The sequence below is a fragment of the Littorina saxatilis genome, linkage group LG17 (genome assembly GCF_037325665.1).
Source record: "Littorina saxatilis isolate snail1 linkage group LG17, US_GU_Lsax_2.0, whole genome shotgun sequence".
Classification (NCBI taxonomy): Eukaryota; Metazoa; Mollusca; class Gastropoda; order Littorinimorpha; family Littorinidae; genus Littorina; species Littorina saxatilis.
In genome coordinates this window covers 26,564,584-26,591,834 of record NC_090261.1, presented here as the reverse complement: position 1 = coordinate 26,591,834, position 27,251 = coordinate 26,564,584, and the positions used below count along the sequence as shown (strand labels likewise).

Here is a 27,251-nt window from a genome sequence, read left to right as displayed (position 1 = left end):
ATACACAAAATTATACGCAAACACACGCCCACATAGACTAGCTACTAACTCGCGCACGCGCACATAAACGCGAAACACACGCACACACACACCACACACACACACACACACACACACACACACACTAGAACATCGCTGTCACCAACAAACACACGTATGTTTTGATTTCACCCCAAAAAGGGTATTTAATCAGCACTGATTTTTAAACAAAATCACGCGTACAATCTTTCAGATCAATAATGGACAGGGTTGCTGGTAACAATTTCCGCGGAATAAGAAATCGTTCCATCAGCTGAACAGTACAGACACTGTATGCTTGTGTGCATGTGTGACAGGGGAGGCTACCGCTCCTTTCACAGCAGACTCTGCACCCGAGTTGTTGGCCAACACCTCTGGATTGTGGAATTCTGTTTGTGATGGGGTCTGGTGGTTTCCGATTGTCCGTATGTTCATGGAAACCTTCGGGTTTGCATAACAGTTTTTATAGGGCTAAGAAATTAGCCCTAACATTTTCAATCCTGTTTGATTGCGCCGCCTTCGCCTCCCGAGGTGATCGTAGTGTTACGGCACTCGGTTACACATGTAAAGAAACACACACACACACAAACACACATACATACACATATACACACGCAAAAGCACACACACACACAAACACATGCACGCACACAAACACACACGCACGTACACACACGCCCTCACACACACACACACACACACACACACACATACACACACACACACACACACACACACACAAATCCATCAAATCAAATCAGATCAGATCGATCAACAGTCAATGGACAGGGTATAGCTATTGATTAGGCTCATATCCGCGGTTTGGGAAAGCATTCCATCAGCTGAACCACCATGGCTGCCAGCACTGACACAGCACCGATCACCACCACTGGTACTGTGTACACTCCTGTGGTCGTGTACAGCAACCCTGCAAATATAACATCGTCTTGCTAATCTATGCAGCATGTTTGACTATCACAGTGCTTCTTCTTTACAAGTGAGTTGTTTGACACAAGGGAAAGAACTCTGTACGCTTCCAGACGACAAAGCTGGCCTCGACATTTCAGACACCGACGCAAATGAAGAAACACATAAGCGAGGGTGTGCCAGGTAAACATAATCGAAACATTTGGAGAAGAAAAAAAAACAGGAGAAATAAATACAGGATTTTTTTTCCACATGTAGAAAAGACATTATAGGCTAACGATCCTCTGACCATATTAGACATGTGACAAACACGGTGTTCGCTATAGTGACTAACCTGCCAAAGGGGCCCCCGCAGACGAGGCGAAGGCCTTGACGAGACACATAGTGCCAAAGGTGGACGCCAGGCGTTCGATGCCCAGGTACTCCACCAGCAGAACGGACTGCAGCGGGGGGAAGGCTCCTGGTGAAAAAAGACAAGAACAGTATTTATATTATATACGTGGCTTGAAGGCGTATTTTGACGTGCAGAAAAATGATCACTGACAAGTCCACTAGCATACCTTGATATAGTTTATATTCGTAGACGCTTCCACTCTGTAATGTGAACACTGTTACTCATTCATTCCGTACTTCATTTAGTTTGTCGGCCGTCACCTTGTCGTTCGGTAAGCATGTCGTTAGGTCGAACACGGAGTTCACGCGTCAGTAAGTTAGTCTACCAGACCGTAAGCCAGCCTGCTAGTCAGACTCTCATTCAGTCAAGTGTACGTACAAGTCAGTCTGTCACATTGTCAGCAAAAGCTAGCGACTAGTCACTCATGCACAGTCGTTTGTTCAATAGGTCAGTCAGCATTTCAAACATTTCGAGAATATGCACTATTAGTATTAGCTGCACCAGAAGTACATTAATTATATCAGATCACATAACAATGGCTGCGCACAGACACACAAAACGGGTTGCAAGGCAGAAATACTGAATTAAGAAGTGTTGCTGTCGAAAACACACACACACACCCACACACACACACACACACTTAACCACTAACCCATCCGCACACACATACCAAGAAAAAGCCCGTGCGCGGCGAGACAGAGGGTGATGGTGGGGAAGGTGGTGCAGAGGGGGTAGAAGAAGCAGGCCACGCCAGCCAGCAGACTGCCCAGGTTGTGCACACGGAGAGGACTCCATCCCCAGTACACCAGCACACCCGCCATCAGGCGCCCCACTGTGTTCACCAGGCCTGCATGGCAAACAAAATATTCAAAATAAAAGAGAGAGAAAGAGAAGAGAGGGTGAGAGAGAGAGATGGTGAGAGAGAGAGAGAGAGAGAGAGAGAGAGAGAGAGAGAGAGAGAGAGAGAGAAACGAAGAAAAAGAGAAAGGGAGAGAAAGAAAGAAAGAGAGACAGAGAGTCTGGAGTCTGGAGTCTGGATGGTTTATTGATTGGGCCTTGGGCCCATTTCAATTCGGGGTGTACACATTTTCATCATTCATGCTTCATGAAAAATAATCATTGTAATATTAATCATAATAAAATAAATCATCATCATCGTAATGACAGTCGACATGACGACTGTGGAAACAGGCATTTACAACAGCAAAACGTTTGGAAAAGGACAGTAAGCATCAGCACAAAATCCAGTCTCTGTCGCACTTCACTCATGTCTCTCTGTCCTCTTTCCGTCCGTCCATCCATCCATCCATCCATCCAGCCAGCCATCCATCCATCCATCCATCCATCCTTCTATTCATCTCGTGTCCCTCTGTCCTCCATCCATCTAATCAACCGTCTGACTGTCCAACCATTCATCCGTCATCCATCTATTCATCACTCCATCCATCCCTTCACATGCCCTTATACACGCAAATCTGCAAGCAGTTATATGCATAATCGTTGCATCTCTGATACATAGCATCACATTAACGTTTTCAGAGAGAGACAGAGAGAAAGAAAGAGAGACAGAGATCAGAGAGACCTGTGAGTTACAAGCAACAACAAGAAAATGAAACAAATAAATTAAATAAACGATACAAGATAACTCCACCAGCCAGAAGCTTTCGCTCTCATTTCAATCTATCTCTACTATATATAAAAATGGATGTAAGTGTGTGTGTGTGTGTCTGTCTGTGGTCGCCATACCTCTGAGATGGCAAGAGGCAGGAACAAGATGTTGTGCATGCACACTCCCTATGAGCCGCAGATGTGCACCTGGGTTTTAGTTTCTTGATTTATTGTTTCCTTTCTCAGATTATGGACCTCCCATTTATTGAATACAGCCTATATAGTGCAAGGCCAGTTCAGTGCCTGGTGTTCACATGTAGTAAGCACATAATGTCAGTCATATTACAGATTTTCTATTGCTCCTATGAGGAGAAACAATCGGAAGAAGAGAAAATCAACCGGATAGTTCAGGAAATGTCTAGTAGCAAAGGGAGGTAACACTCACGTTGTTATACATTTAAGGGAGGTAACTCTTCTCTTGTAGGCAGGCCTGATAAGTCTTTACAGAATATAACAAATCAAAGTTAGACCTGCTTCTCCAGTGTCCAGAACGTATCTAAAGAAGGGAGATAACTCAAATCAAAGTTATTTTTTTAGCTAACAGAGTGTGTTGATGGTAATACTTTTACACTGTCTCATTTTTATATAGAGTCGAAGTGAGAAACTCCTGGGCGAAGCCGGGCCCAAAATGCTAGTACTATAATATATTTAAAAATGAATGTAAGTGTGTCTGTCTGTCTGTGGTCGTCATACCTTAAAGATGGCAAGAGGCATGAACAAGATAGTGTGCATGCACATTGCCTAGGAGCCGGAGATGTGCACCTGGGTTTTAGTTTCTTGATTCATTGTTTCCTTTCTCAGACTGATTATGAACCTTCCCTTTATTAAATACAGCCTATATAGAGCAAGGCTAGTTCAGTGCCTAGTGTTCACCTGTAGCAAGCACATAATGCCAGTGATATCAGAGACTCACTATTTCTCCTATGAGGGCAGTGATATCAGAGACTCACTATTTCTCCTATGAGGGCAGTGATATCAGAGACTCACTATTTCTCCTATGAGGGCAGTGATATCAGAGACTCACTATTTCACCTATGAGGGCAGTGATATCAGAGACTCACTATTTCTCCTATGAGCCTAGGCCAGTGATATCAGAGACTCACTATTTCTCCTATGAGGGCAGTGATATCAGAGACTCACTATTTCTCCTATGAGGGCAGTGATATCAGAGACTCACTATTTCTCCTATGAGGGCAGTGATATCAGAGACTCACTATTTCTCCTATGAGGGCAGTGATATCAGAGACTCACTATTTCTCCTATGAGGGCAGTGATATCAGAGACTCACTATTTCTATGAGGGCAGTGATATCAGAGACTCACTATTTCTCCTATGAGGGCAGTGATATCAGAGACTCACTATTTCACCAATGAGGGCAGTGATATCAGAGACTCACTATTTCTCCTATGAGCCTAGGCCAGTGATATCAGAGACTCACTATTTCTCCTATGAGGCCAGTGATATCAGAGACTCACTATTTCTCCTATGAGGGCAGTGATATCAGAGACTCACTATTTCTCCTATGAGGGCAGTGATATCAGAGACTCACTATTTCTCCTATGAGGGCAGTGATATCAGAGACTCACTATTTCTCCTATGAGGGCAGTGATATCAGAGACTCACTATTTCTATGAGGGCAGTGATATCAGAGACTCACTATTTCTCCTATGAGGGCAGTGATATCAGAGACTCACTATTTCACCAATGAGGGCAGTGATATCAGAGACTCACTATTTCTCCTATGAGCCTAGGCCAGTGATATCAGAGACTCACTATTTCTCCTATGAGGCCAGTGATATCAGAGACTCACTATTTCTCCTATGAGGGCAGTGATATCAGAGACTCACTATTTCTCCTATGAGGGCAGTGATATCAGAGACTCACTATTTCTCCTATGAGGGCAGTGATATCAGAGACTCACTATTTCTCCTATGAGGGCAGTGATATCAGAGACTCACTATTTCTTCTATGAGGGCAGTGATATCAGAAACTCACTATTTCTCCTATGAGGGCAGTGATATCAGAGACTCACTATTTCACCTTTGAGGGCAGTGATATCAGAGACTCACTATTTCTCCTATGAGGCCAGTGATATCAGAGACTCACTATTTCTCCTATGAGGGCAGTGATATCAGAGACTCACTATTTCTCCTATGAGGGCAGTGATATCAGAGACTCACTATTTCTCCTATGAGGGCAGTGATATCAGAGACTCACTATTTCACCTTTGAGGGCAGTGATATCAGAGACTCACTATTTCTCCTATGAGGCCAGTGATATCAGAGACTCACTATTTCTCCTATGAGGGCAGTGATATCAGAGACTCACTATTTCTCCTATGAGGAGAAGAAATGAAGAAAGTAAAAATAACGGGACAGTTCAGGAAATTTGTAGAAGCAGAGGTAGATAACTCCTAATTTTGTTATATACATTGTAGGGAGGTAACTCTTATCATGCAGGCATGCCTGATCATTGTCACAGAATGTATAGAGTCGAAGTAAGACATGCTGCTCAAGTATCTAGAATATTCCCAAGAAAGGAAGATAACTCATGTCAAAGCTAGTTCTTTAAACAGTGAAAGGTAACATTATGTTGATGGTACAGTCGACTCCGGATATTACGTCACCCCTCGGGGGATGTTTTTGACGCTGTATCCGGTTCATCGGTTATAACGTCACTTTTACGCGCGGGTGATGTTATATCCGGAGTCCAAGAGTTATGTCCCTTTCTAAAGTACTGACTGTTTTAATAAAAGGCTGTGCAGAAATGGAAAGTGCAACATTAGTGTTGTTTAAAAATCACAACAACATATTGTTGTAGGTTTTAAACTAACTTATTACAATAATCTTTACTTCACTTCCTTATAGATATAGAATTGTGGACTATTCTCTTCTTTGCGTATTTCCAAAACCTGGCTAGACCATAAATATAAAATTGTATACAAAAAATTTTCCCCGAAATTCGGCAATCGTATCAACGTACAGTATTGTAGGCTACATGCTGATTCTGAGACAGGTTGCTAGTGTTGGAGTGTTAAGCTCCGTCTGGTTCCATCGACAATCTCAGTCGACGTTATTAGCTTTAAGGACACACACACACACACACACACATGGCTGTCGTTCATTCATATTCTGCTAGATCTTGACCTGTCCTTGATGTCCGAAGAAATAAAAATGACGAGAACTTCATGGGCCCTTATACGTAATTACTTTGACTTATATTATTATTATTATTATTATTATTAACGAAGAAGTTTCTCGTCAACAGCAAAGTGGCTGCCCACCTTTACGCACAATCGTTCTGGTAGTAACAACTTTGGGTTCATAGTTACCCCCTTTCCCCCATCCACCGTCTCCACCACATCTAGTGAGCGGGACGTGACGTTATACTCGTTAGACTACTACTGCATTATTATTATCATTATAACGTCACTTGATATAACATCCATGGCTTTCCAAGTAGAGTCATAATAGTGCTTTAAGAGTGCAGTATCACTTTTCTCAATTTGTCGGTTCACTGCACTTAGTGTTTACCTTTACAATTTAGCCTGAGCGACCTACTCAGCCTGTCGACAACGCCCAGTTGAAAGTGAAGCTCAGCCTCCTTGTCGTGGGCAGTTGTAGTCAGTATACTACGGACCAAAAAACAAACAAACGTCGTAGTCTGTTCTCATCCTCTCGACCTTCTCCTACCGTCATTTCAATAATGCGTGATTGAAGGACAGAAGTAGACAGATCCCTTCGCACGCGCTCGCGCAGGAGTAACCATGTATGCTTGATATGAAACTTTTTTTAATTTATTTTTTTTATTAAAAACCAAGACAGGAACTCACAAAACGAATGAAATGCAACATTTTTCTTTTAATTAAAAACCTAGAACACTGCATCACTGCAGAGCGCCTAGAACTGTACCCACGGAATATGCGCGATATAAGCGTCATTGATTGATTGAACACTGAGGAACCTAAGTAAGGAACTCACAAAGCGAAATGAAATGAAACATTTGTCATTACTGACTGAAAACATAGAACAGGAACTCACAAAACGAAATGAAATAAAACATTTTTCTTTTGATTCAAAAACCTCGAACAGGAACTCACAAAACGCATGCAGCATAAATGATTATGCCTTGAACTTAGTTTTCCTTGGGCCTCTAACAACGGGAAAACGGAAAAACTTGAATACCGTTAACACACAAAACTTGTGACACGTACGTGTAGGGTAAATGAACATGCTTTGACAGTCGTTCACCATGCAAACTGTGCTGCATATGGGGATTGATATGACGTTATAACCGACATGGATGAGTGACGTTATAACTGGGTGACGTTATATCCGGTGACGTTATATCCGAAGTTAAAATAGTCTTGGAAAGAAGGAATTGAGCCGGGACCGGTGTTTGGGTGACGATATAACGGGGTGACGTTATATCCGGCGACGTTATAAACGAAGTACACTGTAATACTTTTACATTGTCTCCCAGCCTTTTAATCCAAATGTATGAACACACACTTACATCTATTCTTATCCTTATTGGAATAAGATTCTAGACGTTTCTGAGAGAGGGGAGGTCCATCATGCTATTCAAACTATGATGGTTGGAATATGATTAATGCTGACAGTCTTACTGGATAGCACGCATGTCTTACAATGATTTAGGGCTATGTTTACACCCGGGCGAAGCCGGGAATGACTGCTAGTAGTTCAAAATGGAACTCGTGTAAACCTGGTATCATATAGCACGCCGTGTAGTATTCTCTGCGTACAACGTTAACACCAGAGCCTTCTCAAATAATCTCGTCTGTAATACGTACGTATTATTGAAATATTTCGGTATTTGTGTATAATGTTTTATATTTAATAAGACTAGACTAGTTTTTATATCGTCTACTATCGGTCAATCATTCAATCAGTAAATCTCTCAATTAATCATCCCTGTAACTCTGACAAAAACACATGATGGTACAACATATAGGCTAGACACAACACTCAAATGAAAAAAGTAAGACAGCGCTGCAGTTCTTTGTTAACTTTATTCCGACAAGGTACGTACATAACCTCTACTGAATGAAAATACTTCCTTCAGGAACTCTGTTCACACAATGTTGTGCACAGCTTTGTAAACGTAACTGCCCGAATAAAGAACTGGAAGAGAAGAACGGTTTCCCATGGCTGCTTTTAATACTCGGGCTTACATTTGACGCCTCAGTCTTACAGATAATAATAATAATAATAAATATAGCTTATATAGCGCCGCTTCACAAATTTAACTATGCTCTTAGCGCTGTACATCGAGATATAACAATTTCAATAATATAAATACAAAGATGATATTATAATAATACACATTTACAAATATCACTCACGTGCATACATCCTCGTGCACACCACGCGCATACACACTCCCACTCATTAACAAGTGCTTCCATCCCCCTGCCACTGAGATGTTCATATACCCCCCTGGACAAGCTCACACCATGTCCGTCTCCTCTCTGGACTGTACATACACTCTTCAAACAGCATGTTCACATGCTGATTCAAGTTTTCCGCAGTAAAATGAAAAGCTACGTATCCATGTGAACACACGTACTAGCATTTAACGAAGTGTGATGTTTGATGAGGCCGACAGTTCACGTTCGTAAGAGCGACATGCGAAACTGGTTGAAGACCAGAGTCATCGATGATTTTTTCTCTCTCACAAATTCAATCTACAAAACATATTCAATCTTCTTAATAAGGTCGTGGAGATTCCATAAAGCAAGGTGGGACGCAACTAGTTATACACAACACATCCACAACACATCCACAACACATCCACAACACATACACAACACATCCACAACACATACACAACACACGGTGGTCTGAAGAGGGAAATGGGAGGAGTATTTTTTTAATGCACAAGAAATAACGGCTCACCGTTGAGGCTTTAGTGAATCAGCGCTATCAAATCTTGGATTGTCAGCGTTGTTCCACTAATGACAGAAAAACGACAACGTTCACACATTTCAAGCCAAAAATTGGTCACACTGTATGAGCACAGTTATATTGGATACGAACAGAAGGGAAAACACCGATGCATTTGGATACAAGTTCTGCAAACTGCGAATGCATCTAGCTATAAATAATGCTGTTCCTATCATTTAAGCCGCAAAAACCAAGTCACTTAAATTACTTAATACTTTTTTTAGCCCTAACTAACCATTGATTTTAGATAAATCATTTTTATAAATATCCTTCTTAGTGGATGTATGTAATGTCTGCAAGAAACACTGAAAACACAGCCCTACAACGACTGAATGTAGGGCGATTAAAGCGACAGTCTGAGCAAACGAACAGTGGAATGAACGAACGTATGAACGAATACACACCAGAACACGCTCACAAAAGATAAGTGAACCCAGAATGTCCGTCCATTATACCGATCCTGCATGACCCTCCAGCGTGCGTAAGGGCATACACAGTCAAAAGTTAGTCTCTAGAATACCGTCATTTTATTCCTCAGTTTTTGAAATGGCAACCAGCCGCTCGAACTCACATCCCCAGCGAAGGACATTTGTCATTAAAGCTGAAGTTTAAAATCTCGAAAAATATTTTACAAAAAAACAGAGAGGAGTATTTCAGTTCCTGAAATACAACCAACCACTCTGTCTCCGTCCCTGATTACATACGTGAGACAGACCACCAATGTCATAACCAAGCCATATCTCAACACGAGTGTACGTATATTATTATGTAAATAAGGTCGGGTCAAACTATAGTCTGGATTTTCCACTGCTCCCTTGTGATTAAAGCTGAAGTGTGAGAGAGAACACCCATGTCATAACTAAACCATATCTTCACACGTCTGTTTATCATGGAAATAAGGTCGGGTCAAACTACAGTCTGACTTCTCCACTGCTCCCTCGTGATTAAAACTGAAGTGTGAGAGAGAACACCCATGTCACAACTTAACCTTATCTTCACACGTGTGTACATCATATGAATAAGTTAGTGTCAAACTGCTGTCTGAATTATTTACTCCTCCTTAGTGATGACAGCTGAAATGTGAAACTAAAAATCAAATTAAAAACAAAACAGCTTACCAAAGACAGACAGCATTGTGGCCACCTGGTCTTTGCTGACGCCGTGAAGGTAAGCGTAGGACGGGGTCAGCAAAGGTGTGATGTTGTTCACTAGCTGTGTGAGGAAGGCCCCCATCAGGAACAGAATGAACACCCGCTGTTCCCTCAACCACTGGGCCACTCGCCACCCTGACCCTGACACCGTGGAGGTCGAGTCCTCTGTGGGGGTGGAGGGGGTGGAGGGAGCGGTGTCGGCAACCAGAGGTAAGGTCGTGGTGTTGTCCTTGTTGAGTTTCTCTGATGGCACCTGAGGTGAAAACATGCCCAATGAACGCTGTGATGAAAAGGGAACTGTGGTAAACATTCTTACAATGATATTGAGATTATTGATTAAAAAAAACCCACCATTTCTGGTGAAAATATTTAAAAAGAACCTGCGGTGAAAATACTCACAAAGAACCTGTCTTGTAAATGTGTACAAATAACCTTGAAGTTAAAATAGTTACGTAGAAACTAAAATTAAATTAATTAATTCTAACAGCTGATGTCTTACCTTCAAAGCCAGCAAAGGCGAGTCATGAGTGTTGTGCTGGTTCTTCATCACCAGAGTTTTGACAAAGTCTTCAGGACGCTCCAAGCGAGGGTTCAGCGGCTGGTCAGAATGGACTCTGCCCTTGTTGTGGTGGGGTCGCTGGCCATGGGAAAAGCTCTCGGATCGCACCCTCCTGTCAACCTTTGTTATCTGATCGCCGTGGGCAGCCCGCCAGTGCGCCGCGTTGTCTTGCGTGGATTGATGTGACACGAGGGAATGGCGGGACAGCGCTGGGCAAGGCAAGGCAAGACACTTTATTTAAAACACAAAATGAAGTTGCAAAGCTCTACCTTCAAAAACATGCAAGAAATTAATAATTTAATTACCCGGGCTCTACCCCGCCGTGACCTGATTGAAATTTAACGAGGCTCAACAGGATTTGGTTCATGTATGGAGGCCATCAAACACTACAAGTGGATCAAGATTAAAGGCTTTTGCTTTAGAAACGTTTAAAAAGTTACCATTTATTGATTTTGTTGACCCCAACCATGACCTTACAATCTGACGAGGGCCAACAAGACCCGTGTCATATCTGGAAGGTCATCAAACTCAAGAAGTGCGCAAAGTTTCAAAGCTCTAGCATTCTAGCATTGATATCATCAGAGAACACCTCCACATTCCTACTTTTTTCGTCAAAGGCCGGAAGACCTCACTGCCTTTGGCTAACACTTCACATTACTAAGGCCATAGTGATAGTCAATTACATATATATATATACACACACATGTATGCAAATCAAGTACCTGGGGGCACCTGGCAGACCAGCCAGGCACTGAAAGCGTTGATGTGACCGTTGTTGCAGATGGGGATCTTGTTGGACGCTGGGGTCTCCAGATAGCTGTGCGACTTGCTGCGCGGCATGGGGGCCCCGCCGCCTCGCCAAATCTCGCTTCTCTTCGCGATGTGCGCGTGACTTCCGCCCAGGGTGTGGTCGCCGAGAAACACGTTCTTCATGCTGCTCCAGAAGCCGCTCCCGTGGTGATTCTTGGTGCCCGGTACACTCCCTTGGTGACTCTTGGTGTTCAGTACACTCCCATGGTGACTATTACCTCGAGGGAGCAGGTGATGGCCCTTGTTGTCAATCTCCTCGATGCTGACGATGTTCAGTGCTAAATTGTCATCGTTGTCGTTGGTTCGCGTTGAATCGTGGCGACTGCGCGAGTGTAAGGAGTAAGTGTCGTTGTAATTCGCCACCTCGTCGATGTAAGAACACTTTTCCTCGTTGCCCGGGTGGAGGGGCGTACCCTGTTCGTCGTCCATGCTCAGGCTGCGTTTCGGGGGGGTGAGGGGCCGCATGAGAGTGGCGCACACACAGAAGTTGAGCGCGATGCCCGCCATGATGAGGTAGCAACCACGCCATCCGTACGTCTCTATCAGCGTCTCCGTCAGCTGGGGACAGTCAGAGGAGGTGAGACCGTGTAAAGGTGATCTGAAGTGAAATGGGGTGGGCTGGCGTTTTAGGATTCATGAATTTGAGATCAAGTGCCTATGGAAAACTATTGGTAATATAAGGACTGTTTATTGAGGAAGGTCGTAAACAAATGCCATACCAAGTCAACGACCAGCACAATGTTGATGCCTCCAGTTGAGTAAATCGTCGAACATGCGCAAAGCCAGAAGCCCAATATTTGTTTGGCGCTTTCTGTTGGCCCGTCTTTGTGTTCCAAATAATTACCAACTAGCACGACTGGTATCATTATGAGAACAAGAAATCAGCCAAATAACGATATGATAGACATCGCTTAGGTAGGACCAGATTTCAGCATCAGAGAATCATTGTCGGGGTGACAAGAACACGACGCCCTTCGTCGTATCCTGTCTAGGCTAAAGAAGTTGAAAATTATGACATCCGTTTGACTCAGTACCCAAACCTTTGCAGATGCTAGTTTGTACGCAAAAGGATCGAATATTGATTTATCAACAGGCTTTGCCTTGTTACGTTAACCGTTAAAAGGAGCTTCTGAACCAAATCATAACTAAATTTAAGCAAAGGGTAAAATTGTATTACCGGTGCCATGGTCAGCAGACCGAAGCCAGACCCTGAGGTAACGATGCCAGCCACCATGCCACGCTTCTTGTTGAAGTACAGGTTGACCATTGTGATTGAAGGCAGGTAGATCAGACCAATACCGACACCTGGGCATGTAGAAAGTCGAAATTTTGAGTAAACCACAGATGACAAACATCCACATGTAGGTTTATATGCTTATTTAAATGGAAATAAATTATTTCTTACCACGCTTCTAAAAAGGTGTACAATGGGCAACTATAGTTATGGTTAACGGAACTATGTTGAACCGTACAAGAGCCGTTGTCTCTTAATTTGGAAAGAAAAGGGGAGAAGGCGTTTGCTGGACACCTTCACTTTGGAGTCATGTATTGAAAAAACAACTCTTTTGGGTGAAATCAAGGCATAAGTGACACTGTGTTTGTTGGTGGCAGCGATGTTCGTGTGTGGGGGGGGTGTGTGTGTGTTGTGTGTGTGGGTGTGCGTGTGTGCTTGTTCGTGTGTGTGTGCTTGTGCGTCTGTGTGCATGTATTGTGTGTGACGGGTGTGCTTGTGCTTGGGTGTGCATGTATATATGTCTGTCTGTCCGTCTCTCTGTGTGGCTGGCCGGCTGGCTGGCTGTCTGTGTTGTGTGAAGGGAGTTGGATGATGTTTATGAGCGTCAGCTGATCAAATGATTCATTACTGTGTCATTTTTGTAATGAAAACACAAAGACGACATTCGACAACAGCTAGGGGGCAAATCGATATGCTTTTATGCGCATGTATGTTAAGTTGTGTAGCAAAAGCAACAGGACAGGTTCAGTCTCTTGCGACTTCAATCTACACCCTTCCCAGGTGTTCGTGACAGCAACACGGCATAGTTGATACCCCCTTTTTAGACACCCTATTTTTAGACAACCCCTTTTTTTCCACGACCTCATGTTTGTGTTAACGTCTATACCGGCTTCCATTGTAAGACTCCCTCCATATTAAGACTCCCTCCATATTAAGACTCCCTCCATTTTAAGACTCCCTCCATATTAAGACTCCCTCCATTTTAAGACTCCCTCCATATTAAGACTCCCTCCATTTTAAGACTCCTTCCATTTTAAGACTCCCTCCATATTAAGACTCCCTCCATTTTAAGACTCCCTCCATATTAAGACTCCCTCCATTTTAAGACTCCCTCCATATTAAGACTCCCTCCATTTTAAGACTCCCTCCATATTAAGACTCCCTCCATATTAAGACTCCCTCCATATTAAGACTCCCTCCATTTTAAGACTCCCTCCATATTAAGACTCCCTCCATTTTAAGACTCCCTCCATATTAAGACTCCCTCCATATTAAGACTCCCTCCATTTTAAGACTCCCTCCATTTTAAGACTCCCTCCATATTAAGACTCCCTCAATTTTAAGACTCCCTCCATTTTAAGACTCCCTCCATATTAAGACTCCCTCCATATTAAGATTCCCTCCATATTAAGACTCCCTCCATTTTAAGACTCCCTCCATATTAAGACTCCCTCCATTTTAAGACTCCCTCCATATTAAGACTCCCTCCATTTTATGACTCCCTCCATATTAAGACTCCCTCCATTTTAAGACTCCCTCCATATTAAGACCTGCTACTGAAAGTTGAGCGCTTCAACAGGAAGCAGCACGGAGCAAGATTCTTCTGTTGTGCTGCACCACCACTCTGGAACTCTCTTCCCTTCTCTGTCAGACACTGCACCTCTCTCAGCTCTTTTAAACAACAGTTGAAAACTTTCTTTTTCACAGAATACTACACCAACCTGGCCTAATGTCTTCTTCATTCCATTTCTGCACATACTCCTCTCCCATAAAGTTGTTATGACTGTTGAGAGTGTTAGCTGTGTATGTTTGTATATATATAGTGTGTTTTGCATATATGATTATTCAATCAATCAATATGAGGCTTATATCGCGCGTATTCCGTGGGTACAGTTCTAAGCGCAGGGAATTTTTTTTTTTGAATTTTTTTTATGCAATTTATATCGCGCACATATTCAAGGCGCAGGGATTTATTTATGCCGTGTGAGATGGAATTTTTTTACACAATACATCACGCATTCACATCGGCCAGTGAACAGTACATGTGGTGATTTGTGTCTGTATGATTAATTTGTTTTATGTAGGTTGTACTTTTAATTGTTCTATTCTGTATATATATGTTCTTTTGTAAAGGGCCTAGAGCCATAGGTTAGGCACTTAAAAATGTCCAGTTATTATTATTATTATCTTCTCAGATATTTGAGGTCTCAAATGGTGGGTTCCACTGTATACAACACGTGAACATTACCAGCTACTGCTTGCACACGTTAAATAAACTGTGCTCCACTTACATAACACAGTAATCGCTGCCATCAAAATCAACACAAAATTAATGGATCAGCGGCTGACAATCGCGTGCCTTCGGGGCTGAGAAAACATTTAGACGGCTAAATATTTTATTCTGTGAAGGCATAAATAAACTTAATACTTTTTAAGACCTGTGTCATTTGACCGGAGAGTGTTACTTAATATCTTCTACTTAAAATATCACATCACCAACAAATGCCAATTGCTTTGTTACAGCAACCCTCCAATGCAATAAAATGAGGCTTGAATTTTACCTTTTAAAGAGAGCTTAAAATGTAACAACAGCTTGTGAAAATAGATTTGAGCAGCACGCTTTTCGTGAATAAACGATGCCATGTTGCATTTAAAACCATCAGCAATGATAAAATAAAAGCCATACAACGTTTCGTAAACAATTCAGTGTGTGTATATGTGTGTGTGTGTGTGTGTGTGTGTGTGTGTGTGTGTGTGTATGTGTGTGTGTATGTGTGTGAGTGTGTGTATGTGTAGGTGGATGTGTGCGTGCGCGCGTGTATGCACTAGCATGAATGCGTGTTTTTTGTATAATTCCACGTGACCCTGCGCGTGTTCACCTGAGTCTTTATTTCTTTGCTTACATTACCAACAAAAAGCAAGGGAAGACAAGAATGGGAAAGAGGAAGGCAGGATACAGAAACAAGTCGCGTAAGGCGAAAATACAATATTTAGTCAAGTAGCTGCCATTTTTCAGCAAGACCGTATACTCGTAGCATCGTCAGTCCACCGCTCATGGCAAAGGCAGTGAAATTGACAAGAAGAGCGGGGTAGTAGTTGCGCTAAGAAGGATAGCACGCTTTTCTGTACCTCTCTTTGTTTTAACTTTCTGAGCGTGTTTTTAATCCAAACATATCATTATCATATCTATATGTTTTTGGAATCAGGAACCGACAAGGAATAAGATGAAAGTGTTTTTAAATTGATTTGGACAATTTAATTTTGATAATAATTTTTATATATTTAATTTTCAGAGCTTGTTTTTAATCCGAATATAACATATTTATATGTCTTTGGAATCAGCAAATGATGGAGAATAAGATAAACGTAAATTTGGATCGTTTTATAAATTTTTATTTTTTTTTACAATTTTCAGATTTTTAATGACCAAAGTCATTAATTAATTTTTAAGCCACCAAGCTGAAATGCAATACCGAACCCCGGGCTTCGTCGAAGATTACTTGACCAAAATTTCAACCAATTTGGTTGAAAAATGAGGGCGTGACAGTGCCGCCTCAACTTTCACGAAAAGCCGGATATGACGTCATCAAAGACATTTATCAAAAAAATGAAAACAACGTTCGGGGATTTCATACCCAGGAACTCTCATGTCAAATTTCATAAAGATCGGTCCAGTAGTTTAGTCTGAATCGCTCTACACACACACACACACGCACACACACACACACGCACATACACCACGACCCTCGTTTCGATTCCCCCTCGATGTTAAAATATTTAGTCAAAACTTGACTAAATATAAAAAGACACTAGATACATTTTGCAACAAAAATAGTTTTTTCCAACCCAAGCCAAGCCGCTCAACCACCCAATGTCTGACTACACTACAGCCACAAATGTCTTACCAGCCACCACTCCGTACAAAAGGATGAAAAGTTCGATGCTTGGCGCATAGGCACTTCCAGCAACCCCAAGGCTCGCCAGTAGCCCCCCACAGAATGCCACAGGTCGACAACCCCATCTCCGTACCAGATACGCTGTCATTGGACCTACACGGCAACACACAGTGATGACAGAATGATTACTTTCACCATCATTGAAAGAAGATGATCACAGCTTTTGGGGGAAATGATTTTACATGATTTGTAGTTATTGTTGTTGTTGTTGTTGTTGTTGTTGTTTTGTTGTTGTTGAAAGAACTAAAGTAACAAGATTTTCTTGTAAAATTCAAATGGAGCGGAATAGCGTTACGTGTTGTTGTCGCTGTTGTGCTTTTCTAACATTATCATTGTCAAACGCATTACCAGTTGTAAGTGAATCACAATGTTGGTAAAATAAATTAAACCTGGTTAACAGCCAGTTATTTGCATTTTTCTAGTTTACTGATATTTCTAGTGAGGCCATCATAAAAATATGTACCGAAAAAATATTCTTATCCGACTGACTTTCCAAATGTAATGCATCTTCAAAGATAGATAGACAGCAAACATTTCCGTTTAAAACGTCTTCATGTCACTGACCTGACAAAAGAAACATGGCGACGATGACGGCGGGCGCGAATGAGGTCAAGGACATGCCAGCATCATAGGTGGTCAGCAGCTCGGGCAGCAGCAGGCCGAAACTGGTCACCATCCCGTCCACTATGAAAGCCACCATGAAACTGGAGAACGTCACTACCCACCCCCACCCTCCATCTGGCGCCAGGACGCTGTCATCAGTTGCTGTGCTCACGTCATCAGTTTGTGTGTGGACGTCGAAGCTACCCTCGCTTACGTCATCTCCTTCTGCGCACACTTCATACTGTCCTCTGCTGACGTCATTAATGTTTGTGTTTTGATTATTGGACCCTGTGTTGATTTTGAGTGTCTCTTTTTCTGGTGTGGACACAGCTACTTCCTCTCGGTTGGCTTCTACTATCAGAAGTTCCGCCGCGCTCGGTTCAGCGTCAGTGGTAGGTGACGTCATTTTCCCTGATAACGTAATTCCTGGGTGTGAAGGTAGAAGAGAGCATCCGTCAGTTTTAACAGTTCTCAGTGCGGTGGATCCAACGGGTTTCAGCCTGGTGGATTCGCTACCACCCAAGCCACCATTCGCTGTACGAGACACACACTCAATCGGTTTGTGCTGAACTGATCCATCGACAGCTGAGGCGTCAGATTTACTCAGGTCTCCCGCTACCCTGCAAAAAGGAGGCAGCAGTTTTAAGTCCCATCAAAACAACAGAGAGAGAGAGAAAGAGAGAGAGAGAGAGAGAGAGAGAGAGAGAGAGAGAGAGAGAGAGAGAAAGAGAGAGAGAGAGAGAGACACACACACACACACACACACACACACACATACACACGCACACACACACACACAATGAGCGGCACTAAAATGACCCAAAAAAACTTGGAAAATACATGGAGTAACTTAGTTTTCTGGGTAGTCATTGAAGTGACTTTTATAAAGAAATGAAAAAAATGCGAAAACTAAAGGACATAGATTGCCGTCGCTATGGAAACTGGCATAAACAGCGCCATTTTGGATTTCTAGGAAACGGTTTTACAGCAACATTATACATCAGAAATGCTTAATATTTAGCACAAAGATACACAAGACTTTTATCTACAATCATATAGAACGATTTTTTGACAAAAGACTACAGTTGAATTTATATTAATTTTTGAAATAAGGATTAATGAATATGCATGTTTGTAAAAAAAAAATAAAAAAAAAGGAAACAGCACTTCGAAATGTATTCACCACATATACGCTCTTTTTTCTTTAAAGCCAATCTGTTCGAATTCACAGTCACAGACTTGAAAGTAAAACGCAAACAGTGTCGTCAGTGCTTCACGAAGAAATGGTGGTCGGATCCGCAAAGTTTGCCGACTGTCAGTGATATGGTTAGTTGTTTAAGTACCTGTCAGAAACTGAAGTACATTTACATGTCAAGGTTATCTCATCGAAAAGTGATCACAAGTTCTCAGTCATCTCGTAGGCTACAACTCTTACACGGGCCATACAAAAAACCGACAAGAGTTATTTCCGGAAATTGTCTATTACAGCTAGAAAAATATCAAAGGGTGATCAACGACTGTAACGCTCGACCAGACAACATCGTGAATGTCCAACAACATCTTTTTCCATCTTTGTGCTTACGGTCGAAACAAGAAGACGACGTAGCCTACGTAGCTCCTTGAACTCGCGGTATTTTCCCTGAGATCTCACGATAATTCAGCTACGTTTGCGTAGCTATCCGTGTTCTTAAATGATCAATGTGGCCATACAGGTAAGCGAACTGTTTTGTCATCACACTCCGTCGCGTCCACAATATACTGTTTTAAAAGCCTTTGATAATCCTAAGGACTCGGATCCTTTCAATCCATGCAGACAATGAAACATACTCCGAAAGACCACCTTCTAAAAGATGTGCAGAAATCACCGATAGTGCTGATAATCACAATTCCGCCATTATCTTTCTTTTTGCTTCAAAGGGTCATTTCTACAAGAACTAGAATCGTGTTTGGAGGTTTCCTTTTCAGAAACAAGAGTTCATGTCGTCATTGACTCTATGACCTGTTTCCGGTGACGTCATTTGAAATTTGCAGCAATACACCGATTAACAGTTCCGCGGCCATTTTAGATTCGCACATGCGCAAATCTTTTTCTACGAGCACTTTTGCTTCTTCTTCCTCTTCCGGTTTCCTGTTTTTGAGAAAATGAGCATCCGCAGATCGTTTTTTCTTCTTCTTCCTGTTCCGGTTGATTTGAGAAAGCGTAGATTCAGTCGGCAGAAAGTGCAATTTTGTAGTCTTCCAGCCCTGAAGCTGCTTTTGAGTGTTCGAAGAAAGAGTGTAAAGGTTCTAAGGATTACATCGGGCACACAAACACGCGATTTTCCTTTTTTCCCCCCTTTGATTTGAACGCGTGCGCAGATTGTTTTTTGCGAGTATGTTTGTACTTCTTCCTCTTCCGCTTTCCTTCTTCGTTCCATGTAAACGCCGAAACTGTTAACTGGTGTATCATCAGCACATTGTGTTGCATTGCAAATATCAACAATATTTATGTTGGGGCTGACAGATTTATTTCCGCACCCTTCCTCCGTCATCACCAACCAGTGTCATGTGCCTGTGGTTGTACAAGTGAGCCTTAACATGTTACCCTTTATCAGGACAGCATGACAACAGATAGCAAGATAAGTCTAATTTTCCAACACATGAATGAAAAAAAAACTACCGGTAATAGTTTTTACACAAAAATAGGAATTCGGTGACCACACTCTGGAGTTTATACCTTATGTGCAGTCCGAGCACTGAATCGTCGTTAACATTTATAAAGACTCCATCGCGCTTGCAGAATCAATGCAAAGTTCACTTGCACAATAAAACACACACACACACACACACACTCGCGCGCGTGGGCGCGGGCGCTCGCGCTCTGTCTGTCTGTTTGTCTCTCTCTCTCTTCTGTTTGATTTTTTGTCCAGTACATTATCTCTCTCTCTCTCTCTCTCTCAACAGCATCCTGAACTCAGGTCAAATGAGTTCAGCTCATTCTCTCCCTGACCGGACGCGACAGTCCTACGCGAATCTATCAAAACTAGGAATACAGAGTTATCTCCCATATGTTTTTCGCGAGCTCTGATCTAAATTTGAGATCAGTGTTCGCGAGACGAAAATGATTGCAGATTGGCCGACTTCGACAGTGATCTCCGTTCTGTTCTTCACAGTTATGATAAAGACATCGTTCTAAGGTCAAAACAAGTCAAAATTTTGGGACTGCTGCCGGAAGGAGACCGTAATATATGGTTGCATCACTACAGAAAAAATCGTCTGCTTCAGCGAACGCCGAAACCAAACGGTTGATTATCACGTGACACTTTTGCCATATTTAGAGTTGTTTGCACAGTATATAGCCGCGAAAAAATAGCTCCCTTGAAACTGTCTTACAAATCAATTCCTTTGTAATTTAAAAATTACACAACACCATGAAAAATCATTATCGACGATCGCAAATCTGCTTATATCAATAATACATTACAAAAAGCTCTAAATATGTTAAAAAAAAATATATATATAAAAAATCGGTTTCCTCGCCAGACAAGCCGGAAACTCAAGGCATCCTGTCAGGGAGAGAAAGAGCCGAACTCATTTTGACCTGAGTTCAGGATGTCGTCAACAGCTGCCGCAGTACAGTGACCTGTCTGAGCCGGCAGTGTTTGTTTTAAAGGCACAGTACGCCTCCCGTAAACCATCACAGATACTGTCAGGCTTTTACACACAGTACAAACACCCTTCCATTTGAACGCTCACCAAACGGGAACATCCTAGGTGCCCTACGTAAAGAGCGAGCAATTTTCAAAGAATTTATTTTTGCGTGGTTTATCTTACCCCTGAGCCATCGTGAACCCGTGTGATCCAGTTTCCCTTTTTCACAATGCAGTCGTCAGTTTGTAATTTGAATGGGGCTCGCTGTGAGCTTATCTGCAATAGCACGTTATGTACCTCTGACTTTTCACGAAAAAAACCCGAATGTGATTCATAAGAACACTAGCGATGGCTTTTGACTGCCTATAAACCGTCGTCTGCTATGAAAATCACGACCTTGCGTGACCCTGCTTTCGGGCTTTTCAAACTTTCAAAACTTCGAATTGTACTGATCTTGTCGTGATGAAAAAAGAATTCTTTTATTATTTAAGAATGTTTGTGTAACAAGCTGAGAATTTATTATTTAGATTTTAAAAGTTAGGTCTTGCGCCAAAACGCACCACGGTCCGAATCATACTGATAATCATCGCTCCACGGCTATCGCCAGTTGAAGGGAAGTAACTCATTTTTGACCTGAGTTCAGGATGGGTCCGATTGAGATGGAGACAATCCGAAAAATTATTTCTTTGAAAATTGCTCGCTCTTTACGTAGGGCACCTAGGATGTTCCCGTTCGGTGAGTGTTCAAATGGAAGCGTGTTTGTACTGTGTGTAAAAGCCTGACAGTATCTGTGATGGTTTACGGGAGGCTTACTGCCCGGGCGTGATTTCCGGTATCATAACAGCCGTCCAGCACCAAAACGAGGCGCCATTGTTGTAGCAGGCCAAGTCCACGAAAATAAATTCTTTGAAAATTTCTCACGCTCGACAGAAAGCAGCCAGGATGTTCCCGTTCGGTGAGCGTTCAAATGGAAGTATGCTTGTACTGTATGTAGACGCTCGGGGAGCTCTGTGATGGTTTACGGGAGGCTTACTGCGCCTTTAAAGGTACAGTAAGCCTCCCGTAAACCATCACAGATACGGTCAGGCTTTTACACACAGTACAAACACCCTTTCATTTAAACACTCACCGATTGAGAACATCCTAGGTGCCCTCCGTAAAGAGCGAACAATTTTCAAAGAATTTATTTTTGCGTGGTTTATCTTACCCCTGAGCCATCGTGAACCCGTGTGATCCAGTTTCCCTTTTTCACAATGTAGTCGTCAGTTAGTCATTTGAATGCGACTCGATGTGAGCTTATCTACAATAGCACGTTTTTATGCACGAAACAAACAGCTGTGGTTCACAAGAACTCTAGCGATGGCTTTTGACTGTTGAGAGGAACGGCGATATGCATAAACCGTCGTCTGCTACGACCCTTGCGTGACCCTGCTTCCGGGCTTTTCTTTTTTCAAACTTTCATCACTTCGAATTGTACTGATCTTGTCTTGATGAAAAAAAAAATTCTTTTATGATTAAAGAATGTTTGTGTAACAAGCTGTCAATTTATTATTTAGATTTTAAAAGTTAGGTCTAGCGCTAAAACGCACCACGGTCCAAAAACATTATGATAATCATCGATCCACGGCTATGGCCAGTTTACATCGATAGAATGAGACCCGAAGGGAAGTAACTCATTTTTGACCTGAGTTCAGGATGGGTCCAAAAAGTGTTCGAGACAATCTGCAAAATCAATTCTTTAAAAATTGCTCGCTCTTTACGTACGGCACCTAGGATGTTCCCGTTCGGTGAGCGTTCAAATGGAAGTATGCTTGTACTGTATGTAGACGCTCGGGGAGCTCTGTGATGGTTTACGGGAGGCTTACCGTGCCTTTAAAATCAAGGATAAGCCACAAATTGTTTATAAGATAGCTAAAATTCTTCAGCTTCAGGGGGGCTTAATTTGCCCCCCAGACCCACCAATAGTACCCCACCTCTACCGACCCCTGGACCCCCGGTTGTAACACCACCACCCCCCCCCCCCCCTACCCCCCACCCCCCTCGGGCTTAACTGCTCCGCCCCTGCGATCGTTACCCACTTTGCCCAAACAGGGAACGAGGCTTACGTCAGTCATTATTAATGACATAAACAGCTGGGGGGAAAAGTCGCGAGAAATGTATTTGTTTTCATTCGTTTTTCTCGGGGGGCGAGAAATGAAAGTCTCTCATATTAAACTCGTCTGAGGAACAAGGATCCCCGAAACAGACAACGACGACTCTTGTGTGGTATCGTAAGCAGGTGACACTGTTAGCTTTTATGATCATCTTTCAGAGGCACCAGCAATCTTGAACCGTATTATCTTTTCAACGACAGTCTCAGTCGCTGCTCATACGTGTCGTTGGAAACAAATACGGTTCAAGATTGCTGGTGCCTCTGAAAGCTGTCAGTGTCACCTCACCACCTTTGTTTAAGACTTGCAAGCAACTCATAAAGCAAGTGTCAACAGCCACCCCCTCCCTCCCTCCCTCCACCCCCGAAGTTTTTTTATCCTTGTGTATGATTCATTTAATCATTTTTCATTTAGTTAGTTACTTTTTTCCTTGCTCCGAGTCTTACACTTCCTGCTGACAAACATGCAATATTCAGGACGCCCCCCTGTCCTCGATAATGTCAAGTTCGGTCGTTCACATACTTGCTTTACAAAGTGTGTGTGTGTGTGTGTGTGTGTGTGTGTGTGTGTGTGTGTGCGTGTTTGTGTGAGTGTGTGCGTGTGTGTGTGTGTGTGTGCGTGTGTGTGTGTGTGTCAGTGTGAGTGTGTGTGTGTGTGTGCGTTTCCCTGTCTGTCTGTGGCTGTATTCGGTAAACGTACTGTTTGCACATGCAGTAAGGAAGCAATGTATCCCCTCATGGCCACATGTCGCTCGAGTCAGCTGCACTTGACGGCATCATTATTGCTGCCAACTCGGGCAATTTCGCACTGAAGGATGTGACGCAGGTGTGACACAAATCAACCTGCTGTGTAAATTGCCTTCAGACATTATTCTGTGGGCAGCAACATTAACTGCTGAAACCGGGATGTCTATTTGCAATTCAGATTTATTTCACAAACATTTTCCAAAAAGAAGTTCAACGTTTTAAACAGATATTTTTCTTTGAAATGGAGGAAATTTTATCTCGACATGCCCACTAGATAGATATAGATACCGGAGTGTTTTAGTTTGCAGATTTTTTCCCTCTTCTGCTAAAACCCCACGATACAGGTATTTTGATATACCTTATATTCATAAACATATGCACACACAAAAATATTTTTTAAAGTTCTTAAGAAAGATTGACCGTTTGCATGATATCAGCGTCAAAAGTATATATATATATATATTATCATATACTCGTCAAGTCAGTATACGAGGCTTTGATACTGGCCTTGGTTTGCTCTTGGTAGGCTACTTAACGGCCAGTGGGCTGTCAGACCCCCGATACCTAAACAGCTATAGCCTACTGTTATTCAGACACACTTGCGATGGGTTTCTCGAAATTAAGTGCCTAATTGTGCTAATTGGTTAAGTAATGTAAATAAAGAAATTACCTTCCGCTGACAGAAGACTCTCCTGTTTCAGAATCTCGATACAGTTCATCGTGATATTTCATTCACAGACACCCCGGTTTCAGACGGATTCAGGAACAAAGATATGTCTTGAGTAAATGCGAGCAAGTTTCACTGCTGCCAGGGGCAAAAAAGGAAGGAAAAAGCGTAAACAAAGACAGATTACATAGAGAATGTACCTTCTCCAAAGACTACACACTGAGTTTAAGAGATGAAAATTGGAAATCATAGGAGGTGAAACTGACTCAACGACAGTAAAAGCTCAGTACTGGTCAAAATGTAAGGACCGAGTAATACGTAGAGGTTACACGCCGAGTCTCAGTGATTATCAAAAATAATGGTCGAAGTTAGCGGATCATGAAAAATGCGAGCTTTAGCGAGCTTTTTCATGACCGCGAACTGAGACCATTATTTTTTATAATCACTGAGACGAGGTGTGTAACCTCTTTATTCCTCCTTTCTTCAGTTATTCAAAGAAAAGAGGAGTTTTTTTGCGAAAGTTTGATCGAATCCTATTCTCTCAACCAGTCAACCTGCGCAGGCGATCGATTAATGCGCGGTTGTATAGTTCCGTGCAAATTATTCTATTCTGTTAACACTTCTTGTCAGTTTTCCTATTTTGGGCTAAAATCAAGTACACAGATATGCTGTTATTCTGCCGTGGCGGCAAAGGCAGATATTGTGTGTTCTGTATATGTTTTAGTATCGCTTAGGATAATGTTTTTTCGTCAAATGGGACTAGCAGACGAACTTTTGCACCCGTGTTCCAACGTTAAAAACTGTATGAAGTTCAGTTTTCTGGGGAAAATAGTGTATGAAACCCCTTTATGTTGTTTAAATTGATGAGATGTGTGCATTTGGTTGCGTGTGATCTGTTTATTAAATGAAATATTGTTGAAAACTGACCGTCGGATTGCAGTCTGTTGTCGAAGGAACTGAGTGAAAAGAAGGGGAACTACTCTTGTCGCTAGACAAAGTATGAGTTACTTGCCTTGGGAAATTGCTTGTGATGAACGGCTTGACGGCACGGCAGATGAGATTCAGAAAACAACCGAACTCATGGATTTTATATGGAGATTCATGTGTTCAGGCCTGTAGTTGTTAATTTAAATGCGGTATGTTTGTATTGTTTGCTCCAGAGATGTATACTTCGTACATTAGAGCGTTCGGAACTTTTCAGTCGCAAAAAGTAGTACCGAAACAGAACAACCTCTCAACCCATTGCACTATCGAGGATTCAGGCTGTTGCTGGGTCGTTATTTGTTTGGTTGCTGGGTCATTATCGAAAAATAACTACCCCTACAAGTTTACAGAGGTAAAGAAGCAGAGGGGGGAATAAACGTTGTTACGCGCTCCTGTGTCACAGTTCGAGCGATGAAAACCTCTCTTGTGCAAAACTCATGTGAGCTGACAAGTAGTACAGAAATCTGTGCCGCGCACTTGACATTTAGAGTCAACAGGTGAAGGATTTGAATACAAAGGAGCCGAATAATCAGCCTTGTGCTGTGGGGAAAAACAACTTTGATCCGTCACAGGGCGAATGAATTGATCGAAGGTCGAGATGTTGCGTGAAGGATCCAATACAATGGAACCTCCGTAGCAAGACTACCCCCAATCCCCTTTTATTATTTTTTTATTTAAAAAAAAAAAAATTTAGACTTTAATTGGTCCGTGCTCTCTCGATTTTTTTCTCAAGGCAATATGGTATCTTATGGCCGCGCACAGTGTTACGCGAGATTAAACGTCGGCCGAACATCAGTGCACGCACGCACGCATACTACGTGCACACACACATACAGAGACAGGGACAGATACAGAGAGACGGACAGAGACTAAGAGACACTAGAAAAAGAGAGAGAGAAACAGACAGAGAGACAGACAGAACTCGAATACTTTGAAGTTATTTAAAGGATAATATCAGAGACGGAAAAAAGTGCGGAAGGTATGAAAAGATTACTGAAATTGACAATGTTAAAAAATGTCAAAAATCAGGACACAAGGCAAACACGTTGCACATGTCCAAACCGAAGAGTGAGACTGAGACATGTATAATTAGTTAGTTTTTTTTAAACGCCCAGACACAAAAAAATGTGTACTTTAATTTGTTTGTTCATCAAAAACGCCACCGTTTATATTGATTTTGTTACGCCGAAAGATCTGAGGTCAGTAGAGCAGTTTTGAAACGCAAATGCCTGAACGCGATGCTTTCGAGAAACGACCAGCCGCTTTCGCCGAAAGTTCAAGTTCAGATGGCATTGATGACCACACCGACAAAAGAATGTAACCAATTTTCATGGGCCTTTACTAACCAGGAAATTTAGCGAAACAACAGACCCGTTCATGGCAGACCAGCAAAGAAGAAGAAGACGATCAATGCCGACATCTCTTTGTTAAAACATCACTCAGCGAAGATCAGCCCCGACATCTCAGAGCAGATCAGTTCCGACATCTTTTTGTTAAAACATCACTCAGCGAACGATAAAGGCAAACTGCCTCCCAGGCGGAAACACAGTGATAACGTTCACTGCAAGACTGCCAACCAATGTCAGTGGGAAAACCCTGGTACTGGCAGTGAGTGAAAGGCAGGCTACGTGGGCAAAGTGACCTTACCACGCCTTCGATTCCCGCTCACTTCAGGAATCCTCAGGTCATTGCAGCTTCTCGCACACAGGCGAGCTTTTAGTAGGCTGAAGTCGGTGCACGATGTGACACCATGTTCTGTGCCAGTGACCTCACTGCTATGTTCAGAGA

General features: G+C 42.4%; 1 protein-coding gene across 4 annotated transcripts; it reads right to left on the bottom strand.

Annotated features, from left to right (window-relative positions):
* Positions 1 to 159: 159 nt before the first annotated feature.
* Positions 160 to 27,251, bottom strand: LOC138951868 (uncharacterized). 4 transcript variants are annotated; one of them, XM_070323428.1, is made up of 10 exons: positions 27,111 to 27,251; positions 17,248 to 17,906; positions 16,633 to 16,776; positions 12,671 to 12,798; positions 11,406 to 12,051; positions 10,624 to 10,892; positions 10,092 to 10,377; positions 2,010 to 2,186; positions 1,280 to 1,405; positions 160 to 946 (listed from the first exon to the last, which is right to left on the bottom strand). In XM_070323428.1, exons 2-10 carry the CDS (start codon positions 17,690 to 17,692, stop codon positions 828 to 830), a joined length of 2,340 nt encoding a protein of 779 aa, XP_070179529.1. In that variant the 5' UTR covers positions 17,693 to 17,906; positions 27,111 to 27,251; the 3' UTR covers positions 160 to 827. The 4 variants fall into 4 exon arrangements, with proteins under 4 accessions (XP_070179529.1, XP_070179527.1, XP_070179528.1 ...); XM_070323426.1 differs by lacking the exon at positions 27,111 to 27,251 and adding an exon at positions 26,835 to 27,099; XM_070323427.1 differs by lacking the exon at positions 27,111 to 27,251 and adding an exon at positions 26,810 to 27,098.

What these genes read in the sequence shown, in the direction of transcription:
- LOC138951868 (XM_070323426.1), bottom strand. An exon ending in CGCCATGTTTCTTTTGTCAG is followed by an intron (nt 16,777 to 17,247) that starts GTCAGTGACATG and finishes GTTGCCGTGTAG; the next exon opens with GTCCAATGACAGCGTATCTG. An exon ending in CGCGCACGGGCTTTTTCTTG is followed by an intron (nt 1,406 to 2,009) that starts GTATGTGTGTGC and finishes TTTTTTCACCAG; the next exon opens with GAGCCTTCCCCCCGCTGCAG.